Source organism: Hylobates moloch, unplaced genomic scaffold (genome assembly GCF_009828535.3).
Source record: "Hylobates moloch isolate HMO894 unplaced genomic scaffold, HMol_V3 SCAFFOLD_3, whole genome shotgun sequence".
Classification (NCBI taxonomy): Eukaryota; Metazoa; Chordata; class Mammalia; order Primates; family Hylobatidae; genus Hylobates; species Hylobates moloch.
Window position 1 is genome coordinate 34,028,887 of NW_026652278.1, and position 18,052 is coordinate 34,046,938.

Consider the following 18,052-nt stretch of genomic DNA (forward strand, 5'->3'; position numbering starts at 1 on the left):
GCAAGACTCTGTCTCAAAAAAAAAAAAAAAAAAAGCTATCTGCCTTGCTCATCCAACATTGTCTTTAAAGCCAACTCCTAGATCTCCAAGGTTCTTACACAGCACCCCTCAGAACCAGCTTTTGTGATGTCTGAAGCTAACAGAATTTGGAAAGCCTTTTAAAAACAAGATTCAGCATTACAAATAGAAAAAAAGCCCATGTAAGTGAGGGGCTTTAAGGTATAAGGATCATTAGCTTCACAGTAAACCCACCCCCAATCAACAATAAACCACACATCACGCTCCTGAAACCAATCTAGCCAGTGTTTATTGGTGATTTCACATTGTTAGACAAACCACACTGTTCCTTATTTGGGCAGAAAAGCAAACTTGATAAAAAGAAGTGCATGTAGAAATAATTCTGAAATAAAAAAGTAGAGTACCTTTCCTATATTACAATGCAAAATGCATTTTTTTAAAAAAGAGAAGAACACGGAACTGAGCTTCAATATAATGTTGTAAATTATTACTGAGAGTAGGGGTAGGTAGAACTTTTTTTCTGGATCTGAAATGGTAGTGAGTTGAGGGAAATGAAGCAGATGGTAAAAATCTGTTACATAACAGAAAGTTTCTAATCCTAAAGATTCCATTTCACCACATATCTTCCCATAAATCAAATCACTGGGCTGAACTGGGCTAGAAGCCACCAATCAACTAGCAACAGCTCACTTCTATCATATGAGAGCTGGGCAAAAGTCTGGGTTCAAGTCACAGAACTCTTGCAAATACTGACCTCATAAAAGGCCAAAGATAAAAAAGAAACAGGCAAGATAATCCACCCCCATTCCAAAGTGACTTTTCATTTCCAATCATAGCAATCTTTCTATTTCACATGCTTCACAGACTCTTCCTGCTTCCCTTCTCTGAAAACCACCCACTCTGCTTGTCTCTTGCAAGATTCTGGATCCCATCCCCTTCTGCATAATGAGTAACTTTTCTCTAGTGCACTGGTTCTCAAATCTGGGGGCCTTGGGACTCCTTTATAATCTTAAAACTTATTGAACCCCAAAGAGCTTTCACAGACATAGGTTATATCTATCTATATTTACTATATTAGAAAATAAAACATAAAAATGTTAAGTATCATTTCATTTAAATAAAATAAACTCATTACATATAAATATATTTTTATAAAAATAAGCATATCTCCTAAAACAAAAAAAAGAAGAGTGGCATTGTTTTATAATTTTGCAAATATCTTTAGTAGCCAAACTAACAGAAGACCCTAGATTCTCGCATTTACTTCTGTATTCAATCTGTTACAATATATCAAAACAATATTGAAAATTGAAAATTGAAAATTTTCACACAAATTGAAGCATTTGTGTGGAAATCCAGCCTCACACAGACACACTGTTGGAAACAAGAGGAGTATTAAACAGCCCTTTCAGATCATTCTGAATACTCTTCTTTGATACTATACTAAAACTCAACAAGTAGCGTTTCTTAAAGATTAGTCGCGATAGGGTGCAGTGGCTCATGCCTGTAATCCTAGCACTTTGGGAGGCCGAGGCGGGTGGATCATGAGGTCAGGAGATCAAGACCATCCTGGCTAACATGGTGAAACCCTATCTCTACTAAAAATACAAAAAATGAGCCAGGTGTGGTGGCAGGCACCTGTAGTCCCAGCTACTCGGGAGGCTGAGGCAGCAGAATGGTGTGAACCTGGGAGGCGGAGCTTGCAGTGAGCCAAGATCGCACCACTGCACTCCAGCCTGGGCAACAGAGCAAGATTCCATCTCAAAAAAAAAAAAAAAAAGATTAGTTGCAATTGGAATCTAAACCCCACCTCACGCCCCCCCGCCAAAAAAAAAAAGATGAGTTGCAATTGGAATCTAAAACCCTATCTAAAAACTTTTCATACTCCGTTACATTAAAATCCATTAAAAAACATAGGTTTACCATGCACTTTGAATGGCTGTTATCCAAGCATGATTTCATAACATCATCTATTGGAAAATAATTGGTTCACTGAGTTATGCAAATCTTCCTAACATTGACACATTTCATTCTACAATCCTTAAAAAAAAACACACACACACATTCATTAGTATCACTACCAATCTTACTCAAAAAGTCTTTTAAGTATTGGGAAGCTATCCAATTCACAGTGGCAGATATAGTTTTCCAAAATACTAATTTTCACTTGGAAGTTCAAATTTTAACATTGGCAATAAATACTGAAAACTGTTTTTCATGAAGTGACAGATTTATTTCATTCATTTTCAAGGAAATGTCTGTAAAATACGCAAGTCTAAAACCTTAGTTTTTCTGGCAGTCATTCTTTTAACTAAAAATAGTGTTCCATGATAAAAGCAGCTGGGTTTACCTCATAATTCAAAAAACTGCCCAAGTGCTTTTACTCTAGACAACTTCAGTATATAGCAGAAGTGCTTAATACCTATTTCCCCTTTCATCACATAGAATATTGAAAAGATATTCATAAGTGGAACTGAATCTTTTCTTCCAATGCAGTCATGTGGCAATGAAGAATATAGTAACTACTAGTACAATGTGGTGCCTCTATCTTGATTTGCCTAAGGCATTATTAGCAGTTTTACCTGCCATTGCTTTTGCACCATCCAAGCAAGTATCAATCAACTCAGTGAAAAAGGTAAAAAAAACATGACAACAGTCAAGAGATGGAAGCGACCCAAATGTCCATCAATAGATAAATGGATCTACAAAATGTGGTATACACATACAATGATATATTATTCCGCCTTAAAAAGGAAGAAATCCTGTCACATGTTACAACACAGATGAATCTTCAGGATATTATGCTAAGTAAGTAAGCCAGGCACAAAAAGACAAGTACTGTATGATTCCATCTATATGAGGTATCTAAAGTAGAAACAGAAAATTTAATGATAGTTACCAGCAGCTCACTGGAAAGAGAGAGAAAAGGAGAGTTCATTAATGGATACAGAGTTATGATCTGCAAGATGAAAAAATTCTGGAGATCTGTGTCACAACAATGTAAACATACTTAATACTACTGACTGTACACTTAAAAATGGTAAATTGTATATGTTTGAACCATAGTTTTAAAAGGCAAAGTAACATTTTAGTATTATAAAAATAGCTTCACCCTCACAGACTCCCAAAAGGGTCTCAAAGACCCTCCAAAGGCCACTAAACACTCTTGAGAACCACTGTTCTAATACAGCCTTCCTTTTCTCTTTAACATCCATCTGCTTCTCTACCTACTCGTTCCTCTCTCCTGTCTCCTTGGACATGGCTTCTCAGTTCTTAAAAAGCCTCTACTCAACAATGCTGACTGGTAATACCCAGAATGATTTGAAAAGGCCTCTTCCTTCTGTTCTAAAATGTGGACGTCAATATTCCCTGTTTATATTTCAGTATGAGCCCCTAAGATTTCTTTCATATTTGCTTGCTCTACCTGTTTAGACCATAAGTTTCTTAAGAACATGTACCTTATCTATAGTATCTTGATACTGTCACAGAGTTTCTCACGTTTCTCCACCCAAAACATGTATCAAACAGTATTGATTGGTTTGGTCCTAGAGCTCACAAAATGGAGCTGTTGGTCTGTTAACTCCTCCATGTCTTTGTACAGCTCTACTCAGAATCAACTGGTCTCTTTCTTAGAAAGTTTTAATTGCTTTCCAAATAAAGTATCTTGTTATGCTCTCTGATTCCTGCCAAAATAAGCAACTTTACAGCTCCAGTTTTGGTGCAACTCAACTTTTCTTTCTCTTCCTTTCGAAGTCTCCATGTGAGCTTTGGCTAAAATGTCAGCTGACCTTAGATCACTAAAGAGGAAGATAGGCCTAAATGGCATTTACGCAGTGGAAAGTCTCCATTTTTCTCATTGTGCATACAAACGAGTAACTAAAGAACAGTTTTCCCCTCTGGGCAGTAACCATATTACCTTTTTCTGGAACTCTGACCTCTTATGACCTAATCAGGCTTCTTACACTTTCAACCAACTAGAAGCCTTCCTCTATTTAGGCTCCTAACATGAATGGATCACCAGATCTTTCCTGCATTTTTTCCTATATAGTTTTTTTTTGTCATATATAATTTGTAGCCATGGCCTTAGCCATCATGGTCAATTACTTGCATTGCTGGACCCTCCTGTTTTTCTGATACCACACTAGCCAATCTCTAAAGAGGACCAAAAGCCCAAAAGAAAAGTCTCAAAAGCCTTGGCATTCCTCACATCCACCTTCCCCAAAGAGGGCTGATTCACTATCACACATACTCACCCCAATACCATACCCACACACACACACCCTCTGTTTAAGAAACATGATTTCCTTCTAGTCACTGCTGAGTCAATGAAAAGAAAGTTACCCACAAATATATCACCCAAGGTGGAATTGGAAGACAATGGCTTTTCACTGCCATTATCCTGAAAGCATTAACAGCATTAGAGCTGTAACTAAGCAAACCATTACCTAGCTTACAAAATCAAAACTAATTATACCACTTTAGAGTTCAAACAGAGCTCAGTGATGGGCCAAAAATCAATTGAAGTAGCCCCCATGAGTATGGGGCTACTAATTCTTTGCTGAATGTCATCATACTCCTCAACTCTGTTCAAAGCTCAGAACCAAATATAATGATGTTACGGTTAAAGTAGCTGTGCATGACTGATGATAGTAATACATACCCAGAAAAGTATATTGTAAGATTACTGCTTACCTCCTAACAAGATTAATCAGAGTAGTCAGGAACATCTATAATTTAAAGTCCTGCTCAAAACACCATTAAGATCAAATAAATGGGCTGGGTGTGGTGGCTCATGGCTGTAAGCCAGCACTTTGGGAGGCCAAGGTGGGTGGCTTGCTTGAGCTCAGGAGTTCGAGACCAGCCTGAGCAACATGGTGAAACCCCATCTCTACAAAGAATATAAAAATTATCGGGTGTGGTGGTGCTTGCCTTTGGTCTCAGCTGCTTGGGGAACTAAGGTGAGAGGATTGCTTAAGCCTGGGAGGTTGAGGCTGCAGTGAGCTATGATCACACCACTGCACTCCAGCTTGGGTGACAAAGTGAGACCCTATTTCAAAAAAAAAAAAAAAAAGATCAATTAACTGAATAAATGTGGGACAGACACAGTGGCTCATGCCTGTAATCCCAGCACTTTGGGATGTCAAGGTGGAAGGACTGCTTGAGGTCAGGCGTTCAAGGCCAGCCTGGGCAACATAGTGAGACCTCTGTCTCTAAAAATAAAATAAAAAATTTAGCCAGGCACGGTGGCATGCACCTATAATCTCAGATACTAGGAAGGCTGAGGCAGGAGGATGGCTTGAGTCACTCTATAAATAATAAACGTGAATAAATGCTTTCAATTTCACCATCAAAAATCTCTGAACTGTTCTATTACACATAAGAAACCCAATCATTTCATCTGTATATGCTAAAGAGCATTCTAACCAAAAGTAATGCCTCTCTTTGACTTGCTTTAATTAAACAGAATTGAAACACCTATGGAAGGCCAGTACCAAGCCAATTGCTGACACAGAACCTCTCATTCAGTTATTTCCAGATGGTAAAGGAACATGAAGGCACCACCTTTCAATAGCTACAAAGACATTCTTCAGACAATAGTTCAACCAGACAAAATTTTACCCACTAATGAAGATAACAGTGAGGCTACCAAAAAGTGAACAATATTAAACATGAATGTGAAAAAGGAAAGGTATTAAATAGAACATTTAAGAACTGTTTACCATAGTGTCTGGTACACTATGTATACATGCTAGAAGTTCCTCTTACACAGTCATGCACTGCATAATGACGTTTCAGTCAACAGCAAACCACATGTACAACAGTGGTCCCATAAGATTATAATGGAACTGAAAAAATTCCTATTACTTAATGACGTCTTGATGATCCTGACCCTGTGCAGGCTTAGGCTAATGTGTGTGTTTCTGTTTTCATTTCTAACAAATAAGTTTTAAAAGAAAAAAATTTTTAAATTTTTAAAAATAGAAAAAAACTTATAGAATAAGAATATTATATGGAAAATATTTCCCTACAGCTTTACAATATGTTTGTGTTTTAAGTTGTGTTAGTCCAAAACAGTCAAAAAGTTTTTAAAAATTTCAAAGCTTAGAAAGTGGAAAAGTTACAGTAAGTTAAGGTTAATTTATTATTGAAGAAAGAAAAAAATGTAAATAATTTTTTAATAAATTTAGTGTAGCCTAAAGATACAGTGTTTATAAAGTCTACAGTAATGTCCTAGGCCTTCACACTCACCACTCACTCATGCTGAGAAACTTCCAGTTCTGTGAGCTCCATTGATGGTAAGTGCCCTATACAGGTGTACAATTTATTATTATTATTATTATTATTATTATTATTATTGAGACAGGGTCTTGCTCTGTTGCCCAGGATGGAGTGCAGCAGAGCAATCATGGCTCACTGAAGCCTTGGCCTCCTGGGCTCAAGTGATCCTCCTGCCTCCGCCACCCAAGTAGCTGGGGCTACAGGCATGCACCACCACACCCAGCTAATTTCTAAATTTTCTGTAGAGATGAGGTTTCACCATGTTACCTAGGCTGGTCTGGAACTCCTGGGCTCAAGAGATCTGTCCACTTCAGCCTCCCAAAGTACTGGGACTGCAGGCATGAGCCACCATACCAGACCCAATTTATCTTTTACACCATATTTTCACTGTACCTTTTCTATGTTTATATATGTTTAGATACACAAATACTTACCATTGTGTTGCAGTTGCCTATAGTATTCAGTGCAGTAACATGTGTACGGGTTTGTAGGCTAGGAGCATATACACCACACAGCCTAGGTGTGTAGTAGGCTGTACCATCTAGGTTTGTGTAAGTATTCTATGACGTTTACACAATGATGCATTTATTAGAACATATCCCAATCATTACATAACACATGACTGTATGAAAAATTAATAAATTTTAAGTTACCCAGCATCCACAGCAGAAATTAAAACATGGTACACTTAACACTGTCAACAGAACTCTGTGAAATGATGAAAATGTTCTCTATCTGCACTGTCCCATATATCCACATGTGGCCACTGAGCATTTGAAATGTGCCCAGTCCAAGTGAGGAACTGAATTTTGTTTCATTTAATATTAATTTAAATTTAATTAGCCACTTGTGGGTAGTGACTACCCTATTTGATACCACAGTGTAGACACTCGATAATTGTTGAATAAGTAAACAGATAAATGAATAAATGGATATAAGATATGTATTAAGTCTGAAGAAAATATTGGAGCATGTCTTATGTGGCACATGCCAGAAGAATAGTTGATTAAAACACACATCTCGGCCGGGCGCAGTGGCTCACGCCTGTAATCCCAGCACTTTGGGAGGCCGAGGCGGGTGGATCATGAGGTCAGGAGATCAAGAAGACCATCCTGGCTAACACGGTGAAACCTCCTCTCTACTAAAAATACAAAAAATTAGCTGGGCGTGGTGGCAGCCGCCTGTAGTCCCAACTACTCGGGAGGCTGAGGCAGGAGAATGGCGTGAACCCGGGAGGCGGAGCTTGTAGTGAGCCGAGATCGCGCCACTGCACTCCAGCCTGGGCGACAGAGCGAGACTCTGTCTCAAACAAAACAAAACAAAACAAAAAAACCCACACATCTAATACAAGTATTATTCTCAAAAACAGCTCTGCTGTGCATGTGTAGGGTCAGGGGATATGTGGTAAATCTCTGCACTTTCAGCTCAAATGAGCTGTAAAACTAAAATGGCTCTAAAAAAAGTTTATTAAAAAAACACAGTTTTGGATTCTATCCTTACTGACACCCCATCTCTCTAAATTTACTTTTTTTGTATCAAATAAATTCTAGTTCTGATGCAAACCTCCTACTTTCTCTTTCCAGAAGCAATATGGATACGTGTTCACAATAAAGAAAAAAAATGTAAGTCTTTAGTTCTGGAGCTACTGAGAGAAAACCCCGATAGGCTTCTAAAGTCCTGGTTAATATCCCCTGAGAAGTGATATGTTAAATTCCACCAATGCCTAGAAAAAGTTCACATTGAAATATCTGTTTTCAATGCAAAAGTAATTAAAATATTTTAAACATTAACTGCTTTCATATATATTAAAATACAAAGATGCAATGTGCAAGAGAGACTATCATTTCTAATTAAAGCAATGCCTTATTTGTCAAGACCATAAAACAATGAATGGGCCTGAGACAGTGGCTCACATCTGTAATCCCAGCACTTTGTGAGGCCAAGGCAGGTGGATTGCTTGAGCCTAGGAGTTCATGACCAGCCTGGGCAACATAGGGAGACACTGTCTCTACAAAAAAAAAAAAAAAAAAAGAAAGATATATAAAATAAAATAAAGAATGAATGTAGTGTTCCTCTAGGCACATTTTCCTGATCAAAGGTTTCCAAACTTGCTCCCATGAAGACACGTGTAAGTGATTCCTGGAAGTCAGCACACTTTCTGAGGGACACCATAAAGTACTGATATAATTTCGCTGTGTGAATTAGGAACAATTTAAGTAGAAAAAAATATGTCTATATATGAATATAATATAAAAAATCACAACTACAGGCGCTTGTCTTAAAACTTTTTTAAGCTGTTAAACTAAGGTAGTAAGTGTTTCTACCAATTCCTAGTTACTTGCTTAATCATTTCATCAAAATTTTAAATAGAGATTATAATGCCCATTATCTTCAGTGTATATTTTCAGGCAGAGAAGAGAATTGGAAAACAGAAAAATCAAGATTATTTCAAATAATAATAGATTGACATTTGATTAGTCAATCAATGCACCTGACATTCCTAGACGCTCTACTCGTCATATGCAAATGATAAGACTAAAAGATAGCTATTTGTATTCTCACTTTATATATAAAGAATATGAAATTCCAGGATATTAAGAAACCTGCCCAAGATTACCCAACTAGCAAATGATGGGCTGATTAAAATTAATACTTTCCCTTGCCTCACAATACCTCCTTAAATAAATGTAACCGAATCTTAGAGCAGTTTTTCTCAACCCAGGTGGTATATTAGATTCACCTTGAGAAGAGTCCCAATTATTTGCATTTTTTTAAAGTTCCCCAAGTGATTTAGATACACAAAGGTTGAAAACCTCTGATTTAAAATTATCATTAATGGCCAGGCGTGGTGGCTCATGTCTGTAATCCCAGCACTTTGGGAGGCTGAAGTGGGTGGATCACATGAGGCCAGGAGTTCGAGACCAGCTTGGCAAACATGGTGAAACCCTGTCTCTACTAAAAATACAAAAATTAGCCGGGCATGGTGGTGTGCACCTGTAATCCCAGCTACTCGGGAGGCTAAGGTATGAGAATCACTTGAACCTGGGAGGTGGTGGTTGAAGTGAGCTGAGATCATGCCACTGCACTCCAGCCTGGGCAACAGAGTGAGACTCTGTCTCAAAAAAAAAAAGAAAGATTATCATTTCATTAACATAAATTTTTAGACTATGTAATAAAACAGTTTTAACAACATATGTAGAACCGTTTACCACTATAGAAACTGTCTGTAGAAATTTTGAGTTATTGAGTCTATCTTTATTAAATTTCCTCTCTCCTGCTTCACTGCTAAGATGCCAGATATAACTGATTATTGTCATAATGTGCCCACATCTAACAACACACCCCACCCACCATTCCAATTTGTTATCTGTTGTGTTCTGAGACAAGTGAGAACCATGCAAATGAGAACAGTGTGTAAAATAAAAGCTAACAGGCTTTATGTGAGAGCCTATCTTATCAGTAAAGTACAGGTGCTTTTAGCACATGAACTTAGTGATATGAAATTTGGTTGCTCAAGAACTTCTTCTGTTTAATTTCTGATTCTTAACTTTGTTCCTAATTCTTAACCTTGTACATAGTTCCTGATTCTTCACTCCTGATTCTATACAACCGTACCTAAACTATTATCTCACTGGGAAATAATTTTTCCTTTATGCCTGCCTCTCTAACTAGATTACGAACTACTTGAGTTCAGGGCCTATGCTTTGTCATCTTTGTACTCCAGTGCTATCATACAGTCATGGACACAGCAAGCCCTCAATAAATGTTTGCCTCTTAAATGACTCATGGAGGCTGCCCTGAATGAAGTTTAATGATAAATGGTCATTTGTGGCAATATATACAGAACCTTTCATTAAATAACAATGAGCTCTGAGCCACAGCGTGCCAGGGTGTTAGGACTTTGGTGAGGTCACCATAATGGCACAGTCTATGTGTTCCTCAGCTCTGCTGCTAACTTGTTTCAATTAATTCAACCTATCAAGTATTTATTGGCTCTGACCACTTGGGATACAGTGATAGACAAGAATTATCAGATAACTCTGCCTCCCACATACATGTAAATGCTTTTACCTCTCTCCATCCTCTTGCGACCACAACCATCTCTCTCTTGAGGTACAGTCCTTGACTTAGAATGGTACAACTTACAACTTACAATTTTTCAGCTTTATGATGCTGCAAAAGTGATGCACATTCAGTAGAAAGTATACCATGAGTATCCATACAACTATTCTGTTTTTCACTTTCAGTACAGTATTCAATAAATTACATGAGATATTCAATACTTTATTATAAAATAGGCCTTCTGTTAGGTGGTTTTGCACAACAGTAGGCTAATGTAAATGTTCTGAGCACCTTTAAAGTAGGCTAGGCTAAGCTATGACATTTGTTAGGTTAGGTGTGTTAAATGCATTTTCAACTTATGATATTTCAATTTACATAACCCATCATAAGTCAAGGAGCATCTCTAGTTCAATTACTCTTCTTGCTTTCTTTTTTATTCCTCTCCAATTCTTTTTCCACAATCCCACCAAAGTGAGCTTTCTTTAAGAAGCAGTTCTGGCTAGGCATGATGGCTCATGCCTGTAACCCCAGCACTTTGAGAGGCCGAGGCAGGTGGACTACTTGAGGCCAGGGATTCGAGACCAGCCTGGCCAACATGGTGAAACCCCGTCTCTACTAAAAATATAAAAACTAGCTGGGCATGGTGCCACATGCCTGTAATCCCAGCTACTTGGGAGGCTGAGGCAGGAGAATTGCTTGAACCTGGGAGGCGGAGGTTGTAGTGAGCCAAGATAGCGCCACTGCACTCCGGCCTGGGTGACAGAGTGAGACTCTGTTTCAAAAAAAAAAAATTAAAAAGCAGTTCCAACCTTTTCACTCTTCAAAACCTTTCAAAGCCTTCCTTCTGCCCTGAGCGTAATGCCTAAACCCTCTAAAATAGCTTCACAGACTCAGCTTGATCTAGCTCTCCAGCCATACAGCTCACTATTCACTCCCTAGTTGTCTTTAGCCATATTAACTAACCTACATGGAACTCCATAATTAGACCATGTCGTCTTCAAGTGAGAAACTATGCGCAGGTCTGTCAAGAAAATTCCATAAGCATTAAACAAACTCAAATTATGGATTTAGGTCCCCAAATTTAGTACGTTTCTTAAGGGCAGTTGTCTTTAGCCATACTCCATCTCTATTTCAGTAACATTTAAAAAGAAAAGAAAGCCAAAAATACAAATGAATAGGGCTGCTAGAAGAAGGCAAGGCTGAAAACGTAAGCTTCTTGAGAAAATGTACCAAAGTCTCTGTATCTGGTGTCTGATGCCTATTATCATCTGCACATAGTGGCTGCTCAAATTTTTGTTGAATGAATGAATGAATGATGAATGAATGAATGAATGACCAAAGTGAATGGGAAATGAGAAAATCTGGGGACAGAATCCAGAAATAAAAAGGAGGGTAGGCATGTGTCCCAATTCTGACCAAAAAAGATTCCAGGAAATGGTTGTTAGAGGTTTCTGGCAAGGCTCTTCTCCATTCTTAGAAGAGAGTCATGGAAAGCCTTTCTGTCTCCTACAGGACATAAGTGAGTATATATGCTGCCCTGGTTGCTACTGTCTGCTGTTTTTCTTTTCTTTCTTTTTTTTTTTTTTTTTTTTTGAGACAGGGTCTCACTCTGTCCCCCAGGCTGGAGTACAATGGCGTGATCCCAGCTCACTGCATTCTCTACCTCCCCAGGCTCCAGTGATCCTCCTGCCTCAGCCTCCTGGGAAGCAAGGACTACAGGTGCATGCTACCATGCCTGGCTAATTTTTGTATTTTTTTGTAGAAACAGGGTTTCACCATGTTGCACAGGCTGGTCTCGAACTCTTGAGCTCATGCAATCCACCTGCCTCCGCCTCCCAAAGTGCTGAGATTACGGGCATGAGCCACCATGCCCGGCAGTCTGCTGTTTTTCAACCATTAAGTAAACTGACACTGTGGACAACAGACAGGAGAGACAGAGCCTCTCATCCTGTCAGCCAATGTTGAACTTGTAGTCCTTCTACCCCTGGACTTCCAGGTATGTGAGCATTCTTATTGTTTAAGTCAATGTGGGCTGTTATTTGCAGCCCAAAGCCTCTTAACTAATACATATCTGAGAAGCAATAAAAAGAACATTTAGGCCAGGCATGGTGGCTCATGCCTGTAATCCCAGCACTTTGGGAGGCCGAGGTGGGTAGATCACAAGGTCAGGAGATCAAGACCATCCTGGCTAACATGGTGAAACCCCATCTCTATTAAAAATACAAAAAATTAGCCAGGCATGGTGGCATGTGCCTGTAGTCCCAGCTACTCGGGAGGCTGAGGCAGGACAATCACTTGAACCTGGGAAGCAGAGGATGTAGTGAGTTGAGATAGCGCCACTGTACTCCAGCCTGGGCAACAGAGCAAGACTCTGTCTCAAAAAAAAAAAAAAGAAAATGTAAATATTTTTAAAATGAGGCCAGGCACAGTGGCTCACATCTGTAATCCCAGCATTTTGAGATGCCAAGGCAGGAGAATTGCTTGAACCCAGGAGTTGAAGGAGCTATGATCACACCACTGTACTCCAGCCTGGGTGACAGAGTGAGACTCTGTCTCTAAAGAAAAAAATTTTTTAATAAGAAAATCATGTTGAAGATGATGAACACAACATGCCATTATTTAATTTTGTACCTTCATCAAAAACTAATCTCAAAAAAATAGCAAAATGAATCACTGCTATAAAGAAATATAGACCTTCTGTGCAATTGGTATAGCTAAAAGTATATAAAATAATTCAGATGTACTATCTGTGAAAAAAGATGCCAAACTTTCACTGGATGGAACAGTAGATTAAACACTACAGAAAAAAAATACTAACAAATTTGAAAGCAGCAAAAAAATATCTGAATGAAACACAGAGAGAAAAAAGACTGGAAAAAAAAAAGAACATCAGTGAGCTGTGGGAAAACATCACATAGCTCAATATACATGTAACTGGAGTCCCCAGAGGAAAAGCAGGGGAGAATAACAACAAAAAAATCTGAAGAAGTAATGGACAAAATGTTTCCAAATTTGATTAAAACTACAAATCCATAGATCCAAGAATCAACAAATCACAAGCACAAGAATCATGTAAGTAGGGCATAGTGACCCATGCCAGTAATCCCAGCACTTTGGGAGGCCGAGGCAGGAGGATAGGTTGAGCTCAGCAGTTTGAGACCAGCTTGAGCAACACTGCGAGACCTCACCTCTACTAAAAATAAAAAAAATTAGCCAGGTATGATGGCATACGCCTGTAGTCCCAGCTACTCGGGAGGCTGAGGCAGGAAGATAGCTTGAACCCAGGAGACTGAGGCTGCAGTGGGCTGTGATTGCACCATAGCACTCCAACCTCGGAGATGAGCGAGACAGTCTCAAAAAAAAAATAAATAAACAAATAAAATCATGTAGAAAACCATATCAAAGCACATCACAATCAAATTGCTTAAAACCAGTGATAAACAGAAAATTCTAAAAGTATTCAGAGGAAAAAGATACATTCTATACAGAGAGAACAAAGATTAAAAGGACAGCAGACATCTCAGAAAGAATGCAAGCCAAAAGACAGTGAAGCATCATCTTTAAAGTAATGAAAGGAAAAAAATGATCAACCTAGAGTTCTATACCCAATGAAAATTTCTTTCAAAAGGAAAGCAAAATAAGGACTTTTTCAGTCATATAAAAGTTGAAAGAATTTATCACCACATACTTGCTCTACTAGAAATGCTAGAGAATGTTCTCGAGGTAAAAGCAAACATGGAAATATGGATCCAGATGGAAATATGGATCTACACAAAGGAATGAAGCAGCCCAGAAATGGTAAATATAGACAAAAGTGACTCCATCATGGATGCTAATCTGCCACGTTGACTTCTGACTAGCCCCAGTCCCGTAAATGCCTCTTGATTCCTGCTTTATTTACTAGTGTAAGAACATGTCAACCTTGGTGTTGGCACACAAATGACAGGATATGGCACATGCAGCATTCTTACCTGTTCTGGAGGGCTGTCTTTAATTGTCTTGCACGGGGTGCGTATCCCGTCTCCCTGTACTATATAAGCCCTGGGTCTCAGGAGTAACAGTATGGAGATCTACCTGTCTTGCAGCTACCCAGGACCATGCTTCTGTCTGCAAGTTCCCTCAATAAATCAATCAATACCAACGAACAATTTGCCTGCCTCCTCCTTTGGTTTCTCAGTCCCTTCAGCATTCAAGGGTCACTTTGCTTATATGACCCTTTCAGGCAACAATATGGTTAAATACATAAGCCTTTTTTTCTTATATTGAAAATGTCTTCAAAAGATAATTGACTAACACAAAAATAATAACAATATATTGTGGAGCTTATAACATGTAGAAATAAAATATATGACAATAGCACAAAGACCAAGGGGAAGGGAGGAATGAAAGCATACTGTTGTTAGGTTCTTGTTCTAGATGTGAAGAGGAGTAATATTACTTGAAGGAAGATTGTGATAATTAAAGATGACACTATAAACTTTAAAGTAACCACTGAAAAAAGAAAAAGTTATATCTAATAAGCCAACATGAGAGATAAAATGGAAACATAAAAACTGTGCTCAACTGAAAAGACGGAAAAAGAACAAGAACAAATGTGACAAACGAAAAACACATAGCAAGATTAAAACTAAACATACTAAATAATCAGATTACATGTAAATGGCCTGAACACCCCAATTAACTGCAGAAATAGTCAGATTGGATAAAAAAACAAGACTCAACCAAACACTGACTACAAGAAGCCCACTTATATAAAGACACCAATAGGCTAAAACTAAAACTATAGAAGAAATATCTGTCATGCTAATGTTAATCAAAAGAAAGCTGGAGTAGCTATATCAATACCAGACTAGTAGATTTCAGAGCAAAGTATATAATCAAGGATAAAGAAAATCATTTAATAATGATAAAGGGGTCCATTCATAAAGGTATATACAGTCCTAAACATTTATACACACAATAAGTTTCAGCCCACCAAAACAAGAAAACAGAAAGATGCCTTTCATGCAGTATCAGTATTCCTGTACCAAACTGAACATTGCCAAAATAGGGCTTAAGATCTTCTTTATGTAATAAATGGCATGCAATTTTACTAATAAAAGTACAGTATCACCCAAAAGGGTCAAAGTTAGTAGTGTGTTAAACAGCTTATGAAAATATTTATGACTTGAGTGCCAAAATCTAAAGCTGACTCACCTTTCGTATTGCCTATCTCGTGGTAATGAAGCACTCCAATGTCGAAAGTCTATGATTAACATAAGTAAAAGGAGACAGGATATGAAGAAGAGTCCCAGGAATGCCACCCGCTGACGGAGAAATGGACTCACTGTGGGCACAGTGAAGTACCAGGAGGCTGGGCAGAGGTAGGAAAAACTGATCCTGAAATTAGACAAACATTAGTAAGTCTGAAACATTTCTACAATTGAGTGCTTAAATATCGTTTTAAAATTGGATAAAAGCCCTCCTAATAAAGGCAAAAATCCATGCCAACAGAAGTCTAAATGTTCTTGTCATCTCTAATTTTAGAAGAAGCTCATGGTGCTTCTACTATATAAACCAGAAAAGCCTTATCTGCCCTTTTTCCAAACTGCACTTTTGAGTGCAATTCAAAGACTTAATCTCATGTTAGTGAAAAGATCACCAGTCTCCCTGGGCAACCTCATAACATTGGAGAATCAGAGCAACTACAATATTCCCAACCAAGAATGCTGTCAAGAAACAGGATGGTCAGAAAATTTATTTAACTGATTTTAAAAATGTTTTACCAGATTATATATGCACATAGTAAAAGACAAATCAAACAGTTTAAAAGGATATATTGTATAGTGAAAAGTGATTCTTGCCCTGACCCCACAATCTCTCTCTCAGAGGCAAACATTGCTACCCAGTTGCTGTGTAATTTTTTTTTTTTTTTTTGAGATGGAGTCTTGCTCTGTTGCCCAGGCTGGAGTGTAGTGGTGCAATCTCGGCTCACTGCAATCTCCACCTCCTGGGTTCAAGCGATTCTTCTTCCTCAGCCTCCCCAGTAGCTGGGATTACAGGTGCCTGCCACCACGCCCGACTAATTTTCGTATTTTTAGTTATTTTTAGTAGAGACCGGGTTTCTACTTGGCCAGGCTGGTCCCGAACTCCTGACCTCAGGTGATCCGCCTGCCTCGGCCTCCCAAAGTGCTGGGATTAGAGGCGTGAGCTACCGCACCCGGCCATTGCTGTGTATTTTTCCAGGGATATTCTACGGATACACAAGCATAAATATACACCAATATATTTACAGTAATATATCTGTATGTGTGTTTGTGTGTGTGTGTGTGTGTGTGTGTGTGTGCGTATCCATTCCCTCGGTTTTACACAAATGGTAGTCCACCATACCTGCTGTTCTGCATCTTTCCTCACTTTATTTTATAACTGTCCCTTATTGGTGCATGTAGATCCACATTAATATTTTTTAAAAGCTTCAGGGTATTATGATGTATGGATAAGTGTATTCATCTGTGAAGTTCACTTTGTATATTGATTCAAAAGGACCTCGGTCTGTCTGCTTTTAAAGTTCATTGCAAACAAAAAACAAAAAACTTCTTTGTTTAACCTCCTCAAGTGGCACCTAGCCTTGCTCAGATGCAAATCTGAATCAGTGTTACAACCTTGCACTTTACAGAGCTGAGCAAGCCGACTCACTCCACCACCCCTGGGCTATGGGCTAGAAACTATTATTTATCAGCCCTCGAAATAATACAACTTTGATCGTCTCTGCATCCAACTAACCAGGATACAAAGTCCAAGTGCAGCTCCAGGGCAAATCTCGCTTGGGACAGCCTCCCAGGGCCCCCCAACCTGCCTGCCATCCTCTGCGGTGCTCCCAGCCGGAGAGAAAGTGTGCAGCCTTACCTAGCCATGGGTTCCCTTCGGTGGTCTCAACGCCTGTCACCTTCTTTTTCTTTTGCCCTGAGAAGGTGGCCTCCTTGTCCCAGGCATCTCCTACGTCTGCAGCCTAGAAAGATTTGATTTCAGGCTTCTGTCCGACTGAGCCCACGAGACAAACCTCCACGGGAATTCCATGGCTCCCACCTCCTCCCCAGGCTCCCACTCCGTCTGCTTTGGTTCCTCAGGCCCAGAGGACCCTACCCAGGCATCCTGGGAGCGGGGCGTTCTCGTGGGCCAGCTCTATCCTCTAGGAACCAGTCGTCCCCAGGTGGCGGGGTATGGGTCCCGTTCCCTCTCCCCGTCCCTTCGGGTCCCACAGCCCTCTCGCGCCCACACTCACGGGATCAAGCGGCCCGCCGGTTCCTTCGACACCGCTCGGTTCAGTCCCAAGCTGCTCCCCGCGGCCCCTTGCCCAGCCGGAAGGAGGGCCCGGGCCGGCGGCGGCGCCACGTCCCCAAGGAAACCGCAGGGAGCCAATGACTGACAGAAGACCCAAGGAGAGGGGCCGGCTCTCCACGAGCCGAACCGGGGGCGAACCAGCTCGGTCAGCAGCACGTCCGTCCGCCAGGGTGGCCAATCCCCTAGAGCGCTCGGCCTCTAATGCCCGCCCCGGGACTTTGAGCCGCGCCCAATCGGAAAGGCGTCGTACCGAGGCTCCGCCTGCAGGGCCAGCGGAGAGCTCACAGGTGAGTGGCGCTGGGCGGCCCTGCGCCCGCTTCCCTCCCAGGGGCGCGAACTCTTGGCCAGTTGCTTTCTCCACGGCCGCTCCTGG

General features: G+C 39.9%; 1 protein-coding gene across 1 annotated transcript in view; it reads right to left on the reverse strand.

Moving 5' to 3' along the window:
* ENTPD7 (ectonucleoside triphosphate diphosphohydrolase 7) overlaps window positions 1-17,755 on the reverse strand; it is a 51,725-nt gene extending 33,970 nt beyond the window's left edge. Inside the window, exons 1-3 of the mRNA XM_032180495.2 lie at window positions 17,621-17,755; window positions 17,245-17,347; window positions 15,556-15,738 (exon numbers count right to left, since the gene is read on the reverse strand). Of these exons, the coding sequence (XP_032036386.1) occupies window positions 15,556-15,738; window positions 17,245-17,252 (191 nt within the window). The 5' untranslated portion in view covers window positions 17,253-17,347; window positions 17,621-17,755. The remainder of the gene's footprint in view (window positions 1-15,555; window positions 15,739-17,244; window positions 17,348-17,620) is intronic.
* Between the last annotated feature and the right edge of the window lie 297 nt (window positions 17,756-18,052).